Below are 18403 nucleotides of genomic sequence, written 5' to 3'. Positions count from 1 at the left end.
GTTTTTTCATGTTTGTCTTATAACTATTAAGGCCCAGACGCACCAAACTGACATCAAAGAACTAGTGGCGAAGAAGGCTGACTGTTGCGTCGTCTCATGTTGCCTGTGTCCCAGCCAGAAAGTTGCTCATGAACACAACGTAAAGACTACAACCAATCGTCGACTAGCACGTACATTCTGCATCTGTGTGAGAAGAAATAGCTCTCCATACCAGCAGGCGGTGATAGTGTTTGTCATTCAGAGAGGGAAACCGGAAGTCGGACAGGATGGATTTGAGTCACTAATTAGTTACCACAGTGTTTTAGCAGCTGGAGGCGCCATTTTGAAACTGTTTTTAATGAGATTGAAGTTTTCTGCAATCTAGGCGCCTGGTGTTTTTGCTGGGGAACTGCCCATTGGTTCGACAACCCATTGGTTCGACATCCCATTGTTCCGACCATATTAAACTCATTGTTCCGAAGTCCCTTCCGAAATCATCATGACGCCCTGTGGTTAAGGTCTGGTTAGGTTTAGGCACAAAAACCACTTGGTTAGGGTCAGGAAAAGATCATGGTGTGGGTTAAAATGAAAAAGAAAGTGACAAACACATAAGCCGTGAGCCTGCTCCGCCTCAAGCCGGTCGTGGCGGGCGTATGGTGCGCCGCGAGCCGTTCAGCACCGCGGACAGTCGAACTAATGGGATGTTGAACCAATGGGCTGTCGAACCAATGACATGGACCCTTTTTGCTGCCAGCTCTGAACTTCTTGAGTTTAAAAAATAAGTTCAACTCAGAGCGGAAAAGCACCCAACGTCATCTCTTTTTTCATCATCTTTTCCCATTGTCCAATCGGAAGATTTGAGAGGCAGGCCTTCTGTGATGTCACCACAACAAGTTCACAGTTGGTTAAAAATGGAGGAGGAACGGCCATTATCGAGGGGAAGCTCCTGGACCAACTGGTGGTAAACCCCTTGATCCATCCTCTTTTTTGGAGTCTCATATACCCACACGGATCTCCATTTCCCTGTGCCTACCTCACGGTGTTTGTTTGTTTTTTCAGTGGCGGCTTTCAATTTTTTTTAAAAAGGCAGTGCCGTGCACTTCACATTTTGCAACCTGCAAAATGTCTGAAAAATTTCTGTGTGATTGGGGCCTAACAACACCAGCAGGTTTTGAGAGAACAAAAGATATTTACAACTACAAACTGTGTCTGCTAAAGAGCACAACTGGGTAGAAAAAATAATTCTGTCATAATGCTTTCCTCACTTCTGTTTCTCTTCTCGTGAGCTGAGCTCAACTGCCAATCAGAGTCACTTCACACACGGATAGGCTCCACTGTCTCTGACATGGACTCAATATGCTGAATTGGCCGAAAAAGAGGGCCAGTAAGAGCTAACAGTGCGGGACTTCTACCCTTTCTAGAGTGACAGATGCTCACCGATGGCCTATCACTGACCAATGGCCAACCAACTACTTCACAGATTTCCAGAAAGTCCATTTTGGCCAATAAATATGTGCTTCTTGAGGTCTATCAGAGGCTAAAAAAAAACTGCACAGTTGTTATAATGCCATGAGACAATTGCTGGAAATCAATCTTTTGTCTTTAACTTAGGTTAACCTTTGTTGCTATATGACCCTTCGTTTATTTGCCAGAGCCTCCAGCATCAGGACACCCACTCTGCCAATGCAGTCTTCTCATTGAAATAAAAAGGGGGTCAATGTCAGTTTGAACAGGACCTTAGCTTGTGGTGTGTGTGTGTGTGTAGCATAACCACAAAGCATTATCATTCTGCTTGTGCATCTAAATTGTGAGGCGGAACCAGATTTTCTGTTTCTCGTTTCATCTTTTAGTAGAAGGAACATTTATTTGGGTCGAAAGAGATTTTTCCTGCGTTTTTATTTTTTTGCAGAACACTTGGAATCATTCCTACATTTCAATATGCTGCATGGTCTATTTTGCACAAACTGCCATGAACTCTTGACCACAATGTGCACTTGCAACTACATTTATATTATATACAGTATGCAAGTATCAAATCAAAGAAATCCTGCATAACTAATGGCATTGAGTATGTTTGCATTGAGCTGTGCAGCCTTGTGGAGATATTCACTCTAAAAGTATTTCCTTCCTTTAATGAATTTCTATAAATGGTAGAAATAAGGTGAACAACCTACTGAAGAAACGGGGGTTGAATAATATACTGTATATGAAATGTGCACTTTCAGAGTTAAGTTACAATCTGAGAAATTTCCATTCATGCACGTTCAGCTTGCAAGGCAGGAAGGACATCTTAAACTCCTCAGGTTTCAGTCTGTAACATTGTTCAAACTGAATTCAAAAGACACGGAGGAATGTGATGAATCCTTTAACTGGAGTCGATAACATCTCCAGACTCATTCCACTTTATTTGGCTATGTAATCAAATAGAAAGAAGCTATTGTCAGCCCACTTGGGGAGGCCTGCGATATGAGCCGTGTGTTAACACACCAAGCAGTCAAAGTTCACAATTACAAATTAAAAATGGCCCAATTTGTTGGAGGAAAAAGGAAAAGAGTTGTACTTTTTTGGACTTCCTTAGACCTTGGTCTGGTCAGCGGATGCAATGAAAGAAGCTTGTGATGTTGTTAGTTAGAGAGAAGCCAAGTGGAGGGCTTTTTGTTATTCGCCTGCATGGGGGAGGATTTGATTAGCAGGATCAGAGGCGGCCATCAACAGGCTTTGCCTCTGAGGGTATTTTTAAGCCTCTGGCCTGGCAGAGAGATCACGAAATGGCCAGTGTTCATTAACCACAGCAGAGGACGTGGAGGGCTAAAAATGGTCGTACCAGCTGGAAGGCCAAACATAGCATGTATGACCCTCGTTCCATGAACACCATCAAAACATGCCGAGTGATGACACACTTTCACTCTGGTTTACATCAGCCATTCCTCAGAACAGCACGCTGCTGCCACTGATGCAGATTCTTTTGATTTATTGGCTGCTGATGGATGCCTGATGGTAAACACATATGGAGGTATTATTTTTTTAATTGACACTGATATTGCGTATGAATATTTATACCAGCTTGATGCATTGCTTCATCAAAGCAAGATGGGAAAATCATTACTAAATCAATTACAAGTTGCATCATCTTGCAATCAACCAAGTAATTACCTACGGCTGCTTGTAATGGTTATTTCATTATAGGGTTGATTTGCTGATTGTTTTGTTTTGTTATCAATCAGTAAGAGTTCTCACAGACCAAGATTATATATTACCAAGATTATATTATGTATTCCGTTAACAATGATGTAAAATACAGATAAGCAGAAGTTCCAGTGTGTAGGCTTTAGGGGGATATACTGATAGAAATGTAATATAATAAATATGTTTTCTTTAGTGTATAATCACTTGAAAATAAGAATCGTGTTTTTATTATCGTAGAATGAACTGTTTATATTTACATAGGGAGCAGGTCCTCATCCACAGAGTTCAACATCTTCTTACAGTAGCCCAGAATGGACAAACCAAACACTAGGCCTAGATGGGGCCACTCACATTTTCACGTTTGGCCACCATAGTTAGCAGCCTCTCTGAGACTAGCAGTGGGTGCGGTTACATGATGGCTTCTTTGTCAGAATTAAATAAATTTGATCATTCGGAATTAAAGTTGAATTAAATATTCATTCCCAATGAGGGTTTACACGGGAGATCATTTTAATTGCCTTTATTCGGGTCCGCACAAGGTTTGGGGCAGGGAAGGTTTCTGACTGTATAGGGGGAGGGACAGATGTTACATGTTTACTGGAAGAAAACACTGTAGTCCTCGCTCCGGATAACAAGACGCTTGACGACGCTGTTCTTAGTGCCTTTTTCGGACTTGTTTTGCTTATATTCTTGAAGCAGCAGTACGACAACAACCTTGTTCTGCTAATGCTTCATCTGTTGTGGAGGAGAAGGGAGATAGAAGACCGTGCTTTGGCAAATGGAAACAAGTGAGTGCAATGAGTCCGACTGCTCTATCTCAGCCCTTTGCTATGCGCGCTATATACAGTACAGGCCAAAAGTTTGGACACACCTTCTCATTCAATGCATTTTCTTTATTTTCATGACTATTTACATTGTAGATTCTCACTGAAGGCATCAAAACTATGAATGAACACATGTGGAGTTATGTACTTAACAAAAAAAGGTGAAATAACTGAAAACATGTTTTATATTCTAGTTTCTTCAAAATAGCCACCCTTTGCTCTGATTACTGCTTTGCACACTCTTGGCATTCTCTCCATGAGCTTCAAGAGGTAGTTACCTGAAATGGTTTCCACTTCACAGGTGTGCCTTATCAGGGTTAATTAGTGGAATTTCTTGCTTTATCAATGGGGTTGGGACCATCAGTTGTGTTGTGCAGAAGTCAGGTTAATACACAGCCGACAGCCCTATTGGACAACTGTTAAAATTCATATTATGGCAAGAACCAATCAGCTAACTAAAGAAAAACGAGTGGCCATCATTACTTTAAGAAATGAAGGTCAGTCAGTCCGGAAAATTGCAAAAACTTTAAATGTGTCCCCAAGTGGAGTGGCAAAAACCATCAGGCGCTACAACGAAACTGGCACACATGAGGACCGACCCAGGAAAGGAAGACCAAGAGTCACCTCTGCTTCTGAGGATAAGTTCATCCGAGTCACCAGCCTCAGAAATCGCAAGTTAACAGCAGCTCAGATCAGAGACCAGATGAATGCCACACAGAGTTCTAGCAGCAGACCCATCTCTAGAACAACTGTTAAGAGGAGACTGCGCCAATCAGGCCTTCATGGTCAAATAGCTGCTAGGAAACCACTGCTAAGGAGAGGCAACAAGCAGAAGAGATTTGTTTGGGCCAAGAAACACAAGGAATGGACATTAGACCAGTGGAAATCTGTGCTTTGGTCTGATGAGTCCAAATTTGAGATCTTTGGTTCCAACCGCTGTGTCTTTGTGAGACGCAGAAAAGGTGAATGGATGGATTCCACATACCTGGTTCCCACTGTGAAGCATGGAGGAGGAGGTGTGATGGTGTGGGGGTGTTTTGCTGGTGACACTGTTGGGGATTTATTCAAAATTGAAGGCACACTGAACCAGCATGGCTACCACAGCATCCTGCAGCGACATGCCATCCCATCCGGTTTGCGTTTAGTTGGACGATCATTTATTTTTCAACAGGACAATGACCCCAAACACACCTCCAGGCTGTGTAAGGGCTATTTGACCAAGAAGGAGAGCGATGGAGTGCTGCGGCAGATGACCTGGCCTCCACAGTCACCGGACCTGAACCCAATCGAGATGGTTTGGGGTGAGCTGGACCGCAGAGTGAAGGCAAAGGGGCCAACAAGTGCTAAACACCTCTGGGAACTCCTTCAAGACTGTTGGAAAACCATTTCAGGTGACTACCTCTTGAAGCTCATGGAGAGAATGCCAAGAGTGTGCAAAGCAGTAATCAGAGCAAAGGGTGGCTATTTTGAAGAAACTAGAATATAAAACATGTTTTCAGTTATTTCACCTTTTTTTGTTAAGTACATAACTCCACATGTGTTCATTCATAGTTTTGATGCCTTCAGTGAGAATCTACAATGTAAATAGTCATGAAAATAAAGAAAACGCATTGAATGAGAAGGTGTGTCCAAACTTTTGGCCTGTACTGTACGTCATCGTGCCAGATGGGCAAGGAAACGAGCATGCGCAGAAAGACTGGAATGAACTTAAAGAGGAATGAGTGTATACAAGTGCGAGAAATTCTTTCATTCGGAATTAGAAACGTAATATTCCAGCCCCTTACATCGGAATGAATTTTTAATCGCATTGGCCGTTTTCATTCCGAATGACGTGTTTAGAAGATCACTTTTAATAGGAATGAACTTTAATTCCAAATGAAAAGGGAATTAAACTGTCCATGTAAACGCACTCAGTGTTGGAGAAAACGTTTTAACATGAAACTGCTTTAACCTGGTTTGAACCAGTTTAAATCACCTGATTCATTTGTTTTGGAGATGAAGAGACTTCTGTGGATAATCCAGCTTCGGTTGAAAACTTTCTGAACATCTGGATCTTAAGTTATTAGAGAAAAAGGGCGAGCGCACAATAGCAGGTGCTGGGCTAGCGGTCTGTCTCGAGCAAACCGAACAGCGTCGGAGAAACACTGATTTGGAACATGAAACTGCTTTATTCATTATTTTTACTGGAAGCAGGATTTGGAGTTAGTGAAGGGTTAACTCTGGGTTTTCAGTATGACAGAGCTGGTTCTCTTTTTACTAGAATAAATCATGCTATACAGCTAACCTGGTCCAGAGCAGGTTAACTTCAGAGTATCAGATCACAACCCGACCTCTAGCCAATCCAATCACTGAAGAAAAAAGTATCCATGGACAAAAGGCTGGAGTCTCATTTAAAAAAAAGAGTAGAACACATGATTTTAATAGGATTTTACTTTATGTAAAGTTTATTTTAGTCGGCAGTGATAGTGTTGCTATGTTACAGTCTGATTCCGTCACTGCAGCTCAAAATAACATGAGACACCTGTGTAGTAAGAGCTGGGAATACTCACACATTGTTAATTGGCTCCTGTTATTATAAATGTCACATTCCGGCCAGATAGACCTCATCAGTTAACTAGGCTACTTTTCCACCTGTTAGTATAGTAGCAGAAACAGTCTGCTGTTACTTTAAAGTGTTCATCATCCAACTAAATAGCAAAAAATACTCTATATTAATGCCACTTATAGTCTACATGCAATTTAAGACACAGCCGACAGTGACTTTTACAACAGTACTTTAAATTTTTCTACATTTCCGTTGAAAGATTACAGAGTATCGTTTACATCTCACGCCACTGACATTTTACTGTCTCGTTGTCGCAGCTGCTTTCAGTACTATTTTGTCTCATATGTTATTAAACAGCCTATTTCATTCATGGTTCTCATGATGTCGCTCGCAGTTAACACCCCAGCCTCTTTCACATGACCTGGTGATGACCAGCTTTGTGGTATCCGTTATCCAGATGGGCAGTGTTAGGGTTAGTCAAGCCAGATAACAAAAAGATACCCTGGGTAAGTTGACCTGGCTTCGTAGTACAGTTTGTTTGTTTTGGAGAGGAGGAGACCTCTGTGGATAATTTGGCTCCTGGTAAAAAGATTCCTGAATAATAAACACTGAAGGAATTCTAACCCGGAGAAGTGTCACCTGGTTGTAATCTGCAGTCTTCTTTAAAGATGATGCAACCAGAAGAAAATATCAAATACACAAATAATCCTATCAGAACTGCTGATTGCCTAATCAATTAATCAGTTCATCATTTCAGTACTAGTGTCCAGATGCGTACTGTATAGAGGACAGATCATGTAGGGTCTGAATTTGCTCCAGCTCGTTTGTATGCAGTGGAAATGTCATTGATCGACTGGGTAATGTCATGGTGAATATTTCATTTACCTAAGTGATGAAGTATGATAGCATTGGCATTCTCCACCTGACTGATTTCTGTGTAGTTATGTATGCAGAGCGTCTCCAACCACAGTAAAAGCCTCGGTTTTTACTCTGCGCCATACGCATGGATATATTACTGATATATTAATTAAAAAAAACATTATAGATTTCAGCTTTAAGGGCTTCGTTAGTATTCTAAGAGGTCGACCAGAGGGGTGGTTGAATCTTAATGAAACACTAAAGAACCTCAGCATAATTCATGTTAAGACACGGCTCCAGGTGAAATCAGGTCTGCAGAGTGTAAGCTGTTTGCACACATCTGAGGCTGGAGGGGAGAAGATGGCCGCTGCCAACGGGTGTGAGGTTTTAGTGGTGTTGGGTGGGGGTGGGTCTGGCTCTATAAATAAGTGAGTGAGCCCAGGATTCAGAGGATGTGCCCCCAGCAATACATGTCTAGCAAGATTATTTGGAGAAACATGTGGAGCTAACCTTGGGGCTGGCATCTTATCCCGGCTACTCTGTGAGTTAAGGCGAAGAGAGCTGCAAAACAAATAGCCAAACAAACAAAGGTTGCGGGCATTGTTTAGTGTATGAGAGCAAAGAAAATAAAAAATAAACATGATGTTAGAGGGCAGAGTCTGGTCATTTTGACAAGCAAACGGTCCTGGAAAAAAAATAAGAAACACACACAAACACACTCACACACAGTCTGGAGTTCTGGAGTCACACATATTCCCAGTTGCCTCTGGGTCATCACCACATTTTGAATGCATTTACATTTGAGTTTTCAAAATTAAAATGATGTCCGAATAAAACCACCGTCTCCGGGGATGTTCTCTTATTTCTGAAAATGTGAACTACATATTCTTTATCACTCTCATCTAAATTGAAGTGAGTGAACCGGTTTACTCTGTGAAACAGTGAGATTATAATTCTCTCTTAAAATTATGCCACAGCGCTGAGAGATGAAAACGCCGCCGGTATCATTCAATGAGATCACAGTCCTGGTTTCTTCAATATTATGAAAATAAATGCCGCAGCTACCTGGCTGTGAACAGACATTATATTTTTAAATCAGCTCCGTTTCAAAGTGCCTTTAAAGCTGGAATTGTGTCAAGTAATTCGAAACATGTGCCTTTTATTTCCGCATATATTCCCTCTAATTTTTACGAGCAAACCCTTCCATTTTGTTTTCACCTTATTACCTCAGGCAGATGAAAAGGCACGCTTTTAGACGAGCCTTTACAGCCCACTGATCATGAAAGAAAGCGGTGCAGACAAGGAAACCGCACAGACAATCATGATAAAGTGAATAACTTAAACTGAGATATCACTTTTCCGCTTCCATCGCTCACTTGTTAGCTCGAATTACCAATTCAAAAGTCCTGCCTTAATCCTGTCCACACCATTTGTCGAAACAAAGACCGCACTCAATCAAACTAAATCCCAGTCTCAGTGGATCTGTAAAATCCACCAGGATCGCTGAGGAAATTATAATGTGTGATCTACTTAATATGGAGGTGATATTCAACCCAGTTCTGTTACAGTGCAGAGAAAATAAATCTTTCTGCCAGAGCTGTTTTCAAGTCTTTTGGAAGACTCAAATTAATTGAAAACAAGTCAAGCCCTTTGAGACATCAAAGCTGTGCAGCCATACAAGGTCTGCTAGTTACAGTCTTATTGATGTTTAACTGTTCCAGCACTTCACTTGTTCAAAACCTGATTTGAATGTAAGTCAAGTCTCGCAACAGTCAAGTTTTGAATCCTCATCTCTGTGAGCACAGTATCAGTCTGAACATGATCTAAGCCTACCTCCAGACTAAAGTGTTCATATTAGACGATTCTGCAAAACCCAAGATTACATTCAATGACATAAAAATGATCATTTGTATATCAATTACTGACTATGTGTTACCTTAAATTTGTGGAGAAAACATTGCTTTTCTCGCATGCCTTCGCAGTGAACGAAGAATACAAAAATTGAGAAAATTCTTCATGAATCGGAGTAAAAGGAGGCTGCGTAAAACAACAGCAAAACAATATAAAAACTAGGGCTGGGTGATAAATCGATTCTATCGATTAAAGGGATAGTGCACCCAAAAATGAAAATTCAGCCATTATACTCACCAATATGCCGAGGGAGACTCAGGTGAAGTTTTAGAGTCCTCACATCCCTTGCGGAGATCCAAGGGGAGAGGAGGTAGCAACACAACTCCACCTAATGCAGGCTTATGGCACCCCAGATTCAAACGTCCAAAAACACATAACTGAAACCACAAAATATCTCCATACTGCTAGCCCGTAGTGATCCAAGTGTCCTGAAGCCCCGACATAAAAAGTTGTTTGGAAAAACGTCATTTGAACTGTTTTTAGCCTCATTGTAGCCTGTAGCTCTAACTGCCTATGCCTATGCCTACTATGTGTTTTTGGACGTTTGAATCTGGGGCGCCCTAAGCCTCCATTAGGTGGAGTTGTGTTGCTACCTCCTCTCCCCTTGGATCTTGGAAGTATTGTGAGGACTCTAAAACTTCACCTGAGCCTCCCTCGGCATATGGGTGAGTAGATAATGGGTGAATTTTCATTTTTGGGTGCACTATCCCTTTAATTCAAATTTGTAGTTTAGGTCGATTTGTTTTAATGAAAATCGAGTTTCTCTTTAACATCCGCCGCCGACGCTCCCCGCTGGGCTCCCGTAGTTCAGAGTGGGCTTACCCCTCCCCCCCCGGCTGGCTTGATACACCTACAACATGGCAGCGAGCGGGGAAGAACTCATTCCCAAGAAAGGGAATGCGTCTTCAGTTTTTGGAATTGGTTCAGATTTGTGGCGTCAGACACAGAACAAACAGCATCCGCTGCAAAGTGTGTTTGAAGGCAGTACTACTGATTTACTGCAGCACCTCAAACAGAGGCATGCTGCTGAGTGGGAGAGGTGTTGTTCCCTACGAAATGAACAAGACCGCAGCAGCCCCAGCACTGCCGCCAAAAAACAACTACTGTCTTGAAAACATTTACAAACTGTATTCCGTATAATAAGAAAGCAATCACGGATGCAATCGCGATGTATATTGCAAGAGATATGGTGCCATATATAACGCAGAAAATCCGGGGTTTATTCACATGCTGAAAGTTTTGGACCCCAGGTACGTGCTACCTGTTAAAACTTGTCATCTGCAAATCCATTTTAAGTAGGGGGGAAAAATTTATTTAAATCGGGAATCGGATTTGTTGTGAAAAAATCTGAGATTTTTTTTTTAGGCCATATCGCCCTGCCCTAATCAAAACATCAGTTTACAGACTTTTACACAGCTTGTTTTGTATAACCCAGGTCTCAGTTATCCAGTCATATGCTCAGTACTTCCCAAACACATACATTATAGCTAAAACCATTTAAAACACAGTCTCTCACATGGACAAGTAGCGGGCCTGGGCAAGCGCTTGCATTTTAACTAAGCTTAATGGAATGCACAAGCAGGTAACAAACGCACATTCTTGCCCAGGCGCGCTACTTGTATGCAGAAGTTTTAAATGTGTGTGCATGTGTTGAGGAAACACTGCCCATACAGCTGGTTAAACAAGACTTGGATTATATTGCATGAGTTGAGTGAGTGTAAATGGATGTTTAGATGTAGTTTTGCTGTTGTTAATTAATCAAGAATGGTTGCTGTTTTTGGATTCTTCACTCAGCACGGAGGCATGGAAGAAAATGCTTTAACGAATTCAATGTAACATGGGGTGAATAACTGACACAAAAATGACTTTGTGGCTGAAGTATTCCTTTAAAATATGCAGTCAAATGCAGTCTTGGGTTTTGCAGAATAAAGCTAAGCATAAGTTCAATCAGGAAGACTTTCTTAGTGCTATATCCATTCACAATTCACCCTCTATCCCACTTCCACCAATCAGCTGACTATGGGTGTAGCAAATCACCCTAAAACTTCGATCCACTTCAGCCATTCGTGTTGCTGCTGCCAAACTTTACATCTGTTCTCCTCTCTGCTCCTGTCAACTGTCATTTTAGGTGGAATCGTCACGCCATAATCTGACCCATTCACCTTTAGTCACCTTATCCAGAGCCCAGGACAAGCTCATTAAAAACCCATTCCTCTTCACATCCAGATCCTCATCTCCCTCTTCATCTCATCTCATCACCACCACCAGCGTCTAGACTCCACAGGGGGGGGGGGATCCCTAATCGACTATGTCTTTACCACCCTCCTGAAAATGGTTGCCAAAGACTTGCTCATTTCACGTGCTCATGTTAATTAATATTCTTTTCTCTCAGAACAAGTCTCTCCTGATTGAAATGGTCTAACATCAGCATTACTGCCTGGAGAAAGTATTCCTTAATTCATTTGAATACTGGGCTGTATAATCGTTGTTTCTTTAGTCAGTTCCCTCCTGATTTCCACAGTAAAAGCCCAGACAATTTTGCTTTTCAGAACATCTAATATGGATGAAATTAGCTCCAAATCAAAGTCAGTCTCTTTTACAGCCTCTCAGGTCTTGTATCACCTGATATCAAATGTAGTAAATGATCGACGCTCCTGTCACGACTGCCTGAGTGGACCACTTGGATGCAAACACTAGCGGGATCAACTTGATTAGGCAGTTTTCCATCTTCATCAAGAGCGGAAGAGATGAAGGGTATTTTTTTAGTGTGATTACTGTTAACTGTATTACACTGGAAATGCAAATGTTCAAATGCTCCCAGTGGCAGTAAAATGTTCATGATGGCAGCTGGATGGAATAAGTAGCTTCAAGTGTGGCTCTGCCTGCCGGATGGCCTGTCAGAACATTATAAGTGGAGCTTCAGTCTACTATAAATCTAAAGCTCCTCTCTCTCTTTCTCCATCTGCCTGGTTTTCTCACTTGTCTCCCTCTCCTGACATCTCTCCCCCTACTCCAGCAGCAATCATCTCTAACTCCTTACCGCTAAACCGTTTCCCTTACACCTCAGGATTTTTTTTTACTTTCTCCAACTTTAAGTCCTCTCTCTCCTCTCTCACACTCTCTCTGTTCTGGGAGCTTTAAAAAAAAAGGGAATCAAGGTTGATCCATTAAGTTTCTCATTCTTTGAGAGAAGTCTCACAAACCAATTGCTGAGCTAGGTGGCTGAAAAAGCCACAATCCAACAGCTCCAATCTAATCTCTTCCATCGTCACGAAAAAACTTACCAAGACCTGAAATCTATACTGACTGCATCCTCTCACACACATGCAGACAAAGGTGCACACACCCATGATTACACTTCCTTTCTTTCCCAAACCTTCAACCTCGCTCCTCTAAATCAGCACCTTACTGACTTGATGGAATACTGATTGTGGACTAAAGTAAATGGATTTGAGTTGTGCACCCAGGCAGGAGCATTTGGAAGCATTAAGGCAAGCACTCACCAAGTGATTGAACTCACCGAACAGATTTGGTTTAAAAAAAAAAAAAAGTGATGAAGTGAAAGTACTTTAATAGCTTGATGTGGTGGTTAGGCTCAAAATTAGCTCATATTTCTAGGCTCAACATGGAACAGGTGGGACCCCAGAGCAACAAAGGAAACATGTTCACACACTGCTGTTTGGCTGCTCGAGCAATTGACGCAACATGACTTTTTTTTAATGTGACTGTGCTTGATTTATCACCAAAATAAATGTTACCTATGATGTATCGTCGCCCATCATTTCTAGAGGCAAACACATGAATGTTTTGTCTCGTGGAACGGTAACTACGCTGCAGCATGTGCTGTGGCAATTTTCGTTATTGTTTGGGTTTTAAGCGAGCACAATGTGAGCACGTGAATCATGTCTCTCCCCCTGATCTAAGCTTCTGTCATAATAAAGTCATCTTCTTTTTTCTCGTCTTCATCCAAAACCCACATCTATTCCACCTGGATTTTTTTAAGCATGGGGAGCTGTAAAGGCAGAGAGCCCAGTACAGATGCACTGGGAGGTACTGGGCATTGAGACTGCTGACTCCTGCCAGAATTACTGCTGAGTCTGGCCCCGTGTTCAGATAAACACTATCAAATGATACAATTGAGCTGTTTGAGTAAAACAGTGCTGCTTTTGCCTAAATCGTTCCAGCACAGATTGTGTAGTTCAAGTGTCAGCGCCTTGGGAAAAGGTAGGAGGTTTTTGAACAAACTATTGTAAAGAAAATAAAAAAAATAAATAAGAAACCCCGTTAATTTCCAACCATGAAATCAAGCCCCCTCCAGCTACAAGTCTAGGTCTGTCCCATAAATCATTAGCATAACTTGTTTTTCTGACTCCAAGCGTTTATGTAAGAATAAAATTATCATATTTTGTTTCTAATAGAGATGAAGCGAGAGGTGGATAAAAAGCAGATTTGTCTTGCAAAGACCTAAGGTTAATCTGGCTGAGCTAAAAGGAATACAAAACACTAAGGCCGTGAACTCAAGTAATACTGTTTGTGTTCTCTAGAACAAAATAAGAAATCTTGCAGCGCACTTCAACATCAAGTGAAAAGATGGCACTCTGCCACTTTTACATGAAATCGGAGTAAAAAATAGCAGCGTATAAAGAAATCATTTCGCTGCACCAGCACAGACCTTGGGCCCCAACAAGCAGTGTGTGACATGTTTCCCACAAAAAACACATACACAACACAATAAATAAACAAAAGGTCAGCTCTAGCATGATGAGCTTCACTGCATAAGAACATACTTAAAATATGGTCATTTCAGCAATGAAAAACACAAAATGAGTGGATTAAAAAACATTATGTAAACAAGCTTTAAATGTGCTGCCAAAACCATCATGCAGAGTCATGAACCTCCTTTGGCCTTCTTCACAGCAGGAACTCAACAACCTATAGCATGACACTTTCAATAACCTCAAGTTTTAAGAATTTGTAAAGCCTTGGCTCTGCTTTGTGTTTCACCGTGTCTATTAAATCTCGACATATTAGATATGCTTCGCTGAAAAAGGCAACATTGGATATACTGATGAAAAAGGGAAGAGACGTGCATTTGTTGGACAGACAGCGATAGAGAAATGCTGACACTGATTTTCTTTCACTTTTATGTAAATTTTAGATGAGAAATTTTAAGTTAACAAAGACAAAGACTTTCAAAAGAGGATGGAAAACATCAGAAGCTGATTTTGAGTAAATTAAAGGATCTACTTGTGAGCGCTACAGGTCTGTGGGGGAAAAAATGGGCATCTCCAGTGCCAACGACAAAATGTGTCAATCACAATGCAAACATTGCCAGGTTACTCCGACAAGTGGTTGTAGGAGTGAAACGCTGCTGAGTTTGTTGTTGACTCACTGTTGTTATTGTTTGTTGACGAATTGGCTTGACTAATTATAACTAACTTGCACCCCCTGACAGTATCTGGAACTTGGATTTAGTATCTCCCCCTGAGTACAGCTAAATTTTTGTTCTGGGAATGCAGAGAGCTGTGTAAATGAAACCAGAACCTGTGACAGTGGGTTAAAGCAGTACTTTTACATGAAATATACTTAAAGCTGGGGTAGGCGGTTTTATTTTTGGCATCCTTGGGCAAAAATCCCAAAATAAACTTTGATTCAGAGGTCTGGGAGAACATTTCTTCTTCTGTAACTCTGCTTGGCTCTGTTTTCAGGCTTTAGAAAATCTAGCCCATGACCGGAGCTTTTAGCAAATCACATGTCATTTTCAGAGAGAGCAGCTGTCAATCATGTCAGTCACTGCTGGTAAACTGCGGTCAAACTGTTAAACTAGGCAGCGCTGATCAAATATCAGTCAAGAGTTTGTTACTGCATTACCTTTGTCTTGCCTAAGTGTTCTCAGAAATGTGTTTTAGTGTACTGTTTAGCTGTAAAATGAGAGTTTGTGACCTGGCCACCATGTTGAATACAGTCAAGCCGAAACATAGGACCGCCCACCTGCCAGAGCAAACTTTCTCATTTCATAGCTAAACAGTACACTCAGATATGAGCATTCAGCAATGAATTAGCAGAATGTTGAATTAGATCTGGTTAGCATTGCCTAGTTTAGCAGTTTGACAGCGCTTCATGACCACTGACTGACATGACTGACAGCTGCGTTAGAGGCTCTTTCGCTCTGATTAGTTGTTTTTGTGATTATGTAAATGCCATTAGGAGCACTATGAGGAGGCAGAGGGGGCTGATTTTTTCACAGATTATCTGCCTCATGTACTTCTGTCAGGATATAATGACAGTAATTAAAAGATAACTTTTATGTCACATTTGCTAAATAAATTTACCCACCAGAGATGCGCCTATTTATCAGCTGAACATCAGTATCGGCCAATATTCTCCTTGTTGACTGCCATCAGCTGGCAAATAAGATAACATTCACCACTGCCAGTGGCTGATGTTTTTCTGTTGTGCCACATCAGGCTAAAAAGCAGGGATTGAAACAGCCAAAAACTTTAATTAATGAGCAGGTACAAGAGGAGTGCAATGACTGTTTGGCAAATAGGTTCTGTGATCTCAATGCTGTGTGAGGAGACAGTGAGTAGCAGCCGGCTGGGACTAACAGCTCACAGAGATTGCACTGAGGTACATTATGATGCGTTTAAGATCTATTCAGTAAAAATAAGTATTGGGCAATGGTAAAGTATAATGTACTAGTGTTGCACAGTGTACTGGTACCAATGGTAGACCGTGGTACTAAAACAGCACGGTACATATGATACCATAATGTTGGAGTACTGTAGCACCACAGTACCTCACGGTACCACTACTGTGGGATAAGTTCAAAGTCCAATCGCAAGAGGATGAGTGTCCATGCGCCGTCCATTAATGGCGCGCGCTGGCCACCTGGCACTCAATATGCTGCTGCGTGGTTTGTTTTCCAGTGACATTTCAGGTATTAGCTGAGCTACTGAGTATCTTTAAGCAGTGGAAGTTACTATTCATTTCTTTTTACTTGTAGGTTAGATTTGTTTATATATGCTACAGTGATTTCTTTTCCACAGAGCTCTACGGTGCGAGCATTTTACTCGCATTTAATCTAAAAACATTTTTGTGCGAGCAAAAGAAATCATTCAGGAGCACGCTGTGCAAGTACAGATTTCAACCAGCAGCAGAAACGAAAGGCGAATCCTGCCGGTTGTGGGTTGAACGGGGGTCACAGACAGGAATACGGCGGAGCACTATGGCCACGCGAGATAACGGTTTACCAGTGACGGAGAAGCCCGGCTCCAGGTCCAATAATTTCCTCTTTCGTTGGTGTCATGGCTGCCCATAAGTACCTGAACAGCCGAGCCGTGGCGGCATACAGGTATGTGACGTGTCAGAGGAGAAACGAGCCGTTCACATTTCTCTCTTTGCGGCAGGTAACAGTCCACAAACCTTACCGCACATAAGAGACTGTTAGAGAGGAATTACAATACATAATATAAAGAGTAAAAGCTATTGAAGCAGTTACTTTTTTCATGTGAAAGGTTATATTAAAAGTCGTTTCCTAAATCTGAATGATTAAATGTTTGCTCATATATGGGTAGGATAATGAAAGACTTAATTACTTTGAAATATTTTTAATTTTAATAGTATAGATTTCTTTGTTTCCCTAGCACAAAACGGGGAATAAATGACAACAAAAACAAAGTAAACAACAATGTAAAAACATCGGCATCAGCCCAGAATTTCAAAATCGGTGCCTCCCTATTACTAACTATAACTTTTAGCACTTTTTTGCCAAGAATTACAGTAGGTGAGAAGATTGATACCACTCAATGTGTAAATATGAACCTACCACTAGCAGCCAATTAGCTTAGCCTAGCAATAAAGACTAGGAAAGGCTGACTCAGTGCCAAGGTAAAAAAAACAAAAACAAACACCTACCAACACCTCTGTCTCCTCGTTTCCAGTCTTTATGCTAAGCTAATCAACTGCTAGCTGTTGCTTCATATTCAACAGCCAGATGGGAAGGTAACCAATAAATATACTTCTGAAAATGTTTCACAATTCCTTCAAGTTGCGTGATGTTCCTGCTGTGAAAAAGGACTATTTATGTGTTAACCCCTTCTTGATTAAACCTCCAAGGCAGCAGCTACACCAGCACAGGCACCAAGCCATGCAGAGGATTTGACATTTGTAAGGCAACTGGCCAGATCTGAAACCTATGTTAGTATAGTCACACCTCCCTGGGTAGCATTACCGGAGAGCAGAGGGTCTTTGCACAATGTAAATATGTAGGAAATGTGACGTGTTAATATTTCATAGAGCTCATGTGATACAGGCATGTGGTCATGACAGCACACATCCTCTGAATCCTCCAAGCGGCGTTGCTGAGTATAAAGATGAGTTGAGGTCTGTGCACCTGACAACACCATGGGTTGTGTTCACACGGCTCGTTCTGGCAGCGTTAGCCTGCTTGTTTTTGCACAGTAGTAATCTATAATCAATCTCCCATCTACCCTTGAATGTGTCCACCTGCAGCTAGAGTCTCTCCCTCATTATGGCCACCCACAGTGTGAATACAAATGCCAGCCCTTCCTCCGGTCCAACCAGCCATTACCACCAATCTTTACTCAAAGATTGTCCCAGGTGTGATGCTCCATTAGCTGTTTGTGTTTCTGTTGTGACAATGTGCATGTGTGTGTGTGTGTTTCCCGAGCCTGTGGTGACTGTGGTAGTGCTGCACCATCTCCTATGTCTAATAGCATCTTTGACCCCAGCTTGAAACCTTGCAACCTTGTTAGCCCTGTTTGCCCCCAGCAGCAGCAGCAGGCACGGTGGCACTCACGCTGGCAGTGACCCCAGGAACGGCGTGTCCATCCCCAGCAGCAGTCCACTCTGGCCCCGTATCGACACAGGCCGTTGGATGAGGCCATCTGCCGCGGCCACCTGTGAGGGGATGACATAATTAGTTCACAGCCAATTAAAATGTCTGAATGAAAAGCAGGGGTCTTTTCAATGTTGTTTGGAGGGAAGCTTCAAAGCGTTCACATGATTCATTTCATTTTCCTGCTGCAGAGAGAAAAGGCTGGTGTCAAGTTTTTCTTTTGTATGAATAAAAGACACT

General features: G+C 41.8%; 1 protein-coding gene across 4 annotated transcripts in view; it reads right to left on the bottom strand.

Moving 5' to 3' along the window:
• Positions 1-18403, bottom strand: part of npnta (nephronectin a) — a 74094-nt gene that overhangs the window by 45152 nt on the left and 10539 nt on the right. For 2 of the 4 annotated variants that reach the window (XM_033624885.2, XM_033624888.2), the window contains exons 2-3: positions 18125-18225; positions 7903-7953 (exon numbers count right to left, since the gene is read on the bottom strand). In XM_033624885.2, the coding sequence (XP_033480776.1) occupies positions 7903-7953; positions 18125-18225 (152 nt within the window). The remainder of the gene's footprint in view (positions 1-7902; positions 7954-18124; positions 18226-18403) is intronic. The other 2 variants (XM_033624886.2, XM_033624889.2) reach the window with 1 other exon arrangement.

Source organism: Epinephelus lanceolatus, chromosome 3 (assembly GCF_041903045.1).
Source record: "Epinephelus lanceolatus isolate andai-2023 chromosome 3, ASM4190304v1, whole genome shotgun sequence".
Taxonomy (NCBI): domain Eukaryota; kingdom Metazoa; phylum Chordata; class Actinopteri; order Perciformes; family Serranidae; genus Epinephelus; species Epinephelus lanceolatus.
This window is presented reverse-complemented; position numbering and strand designations above follow the sequence as displayed.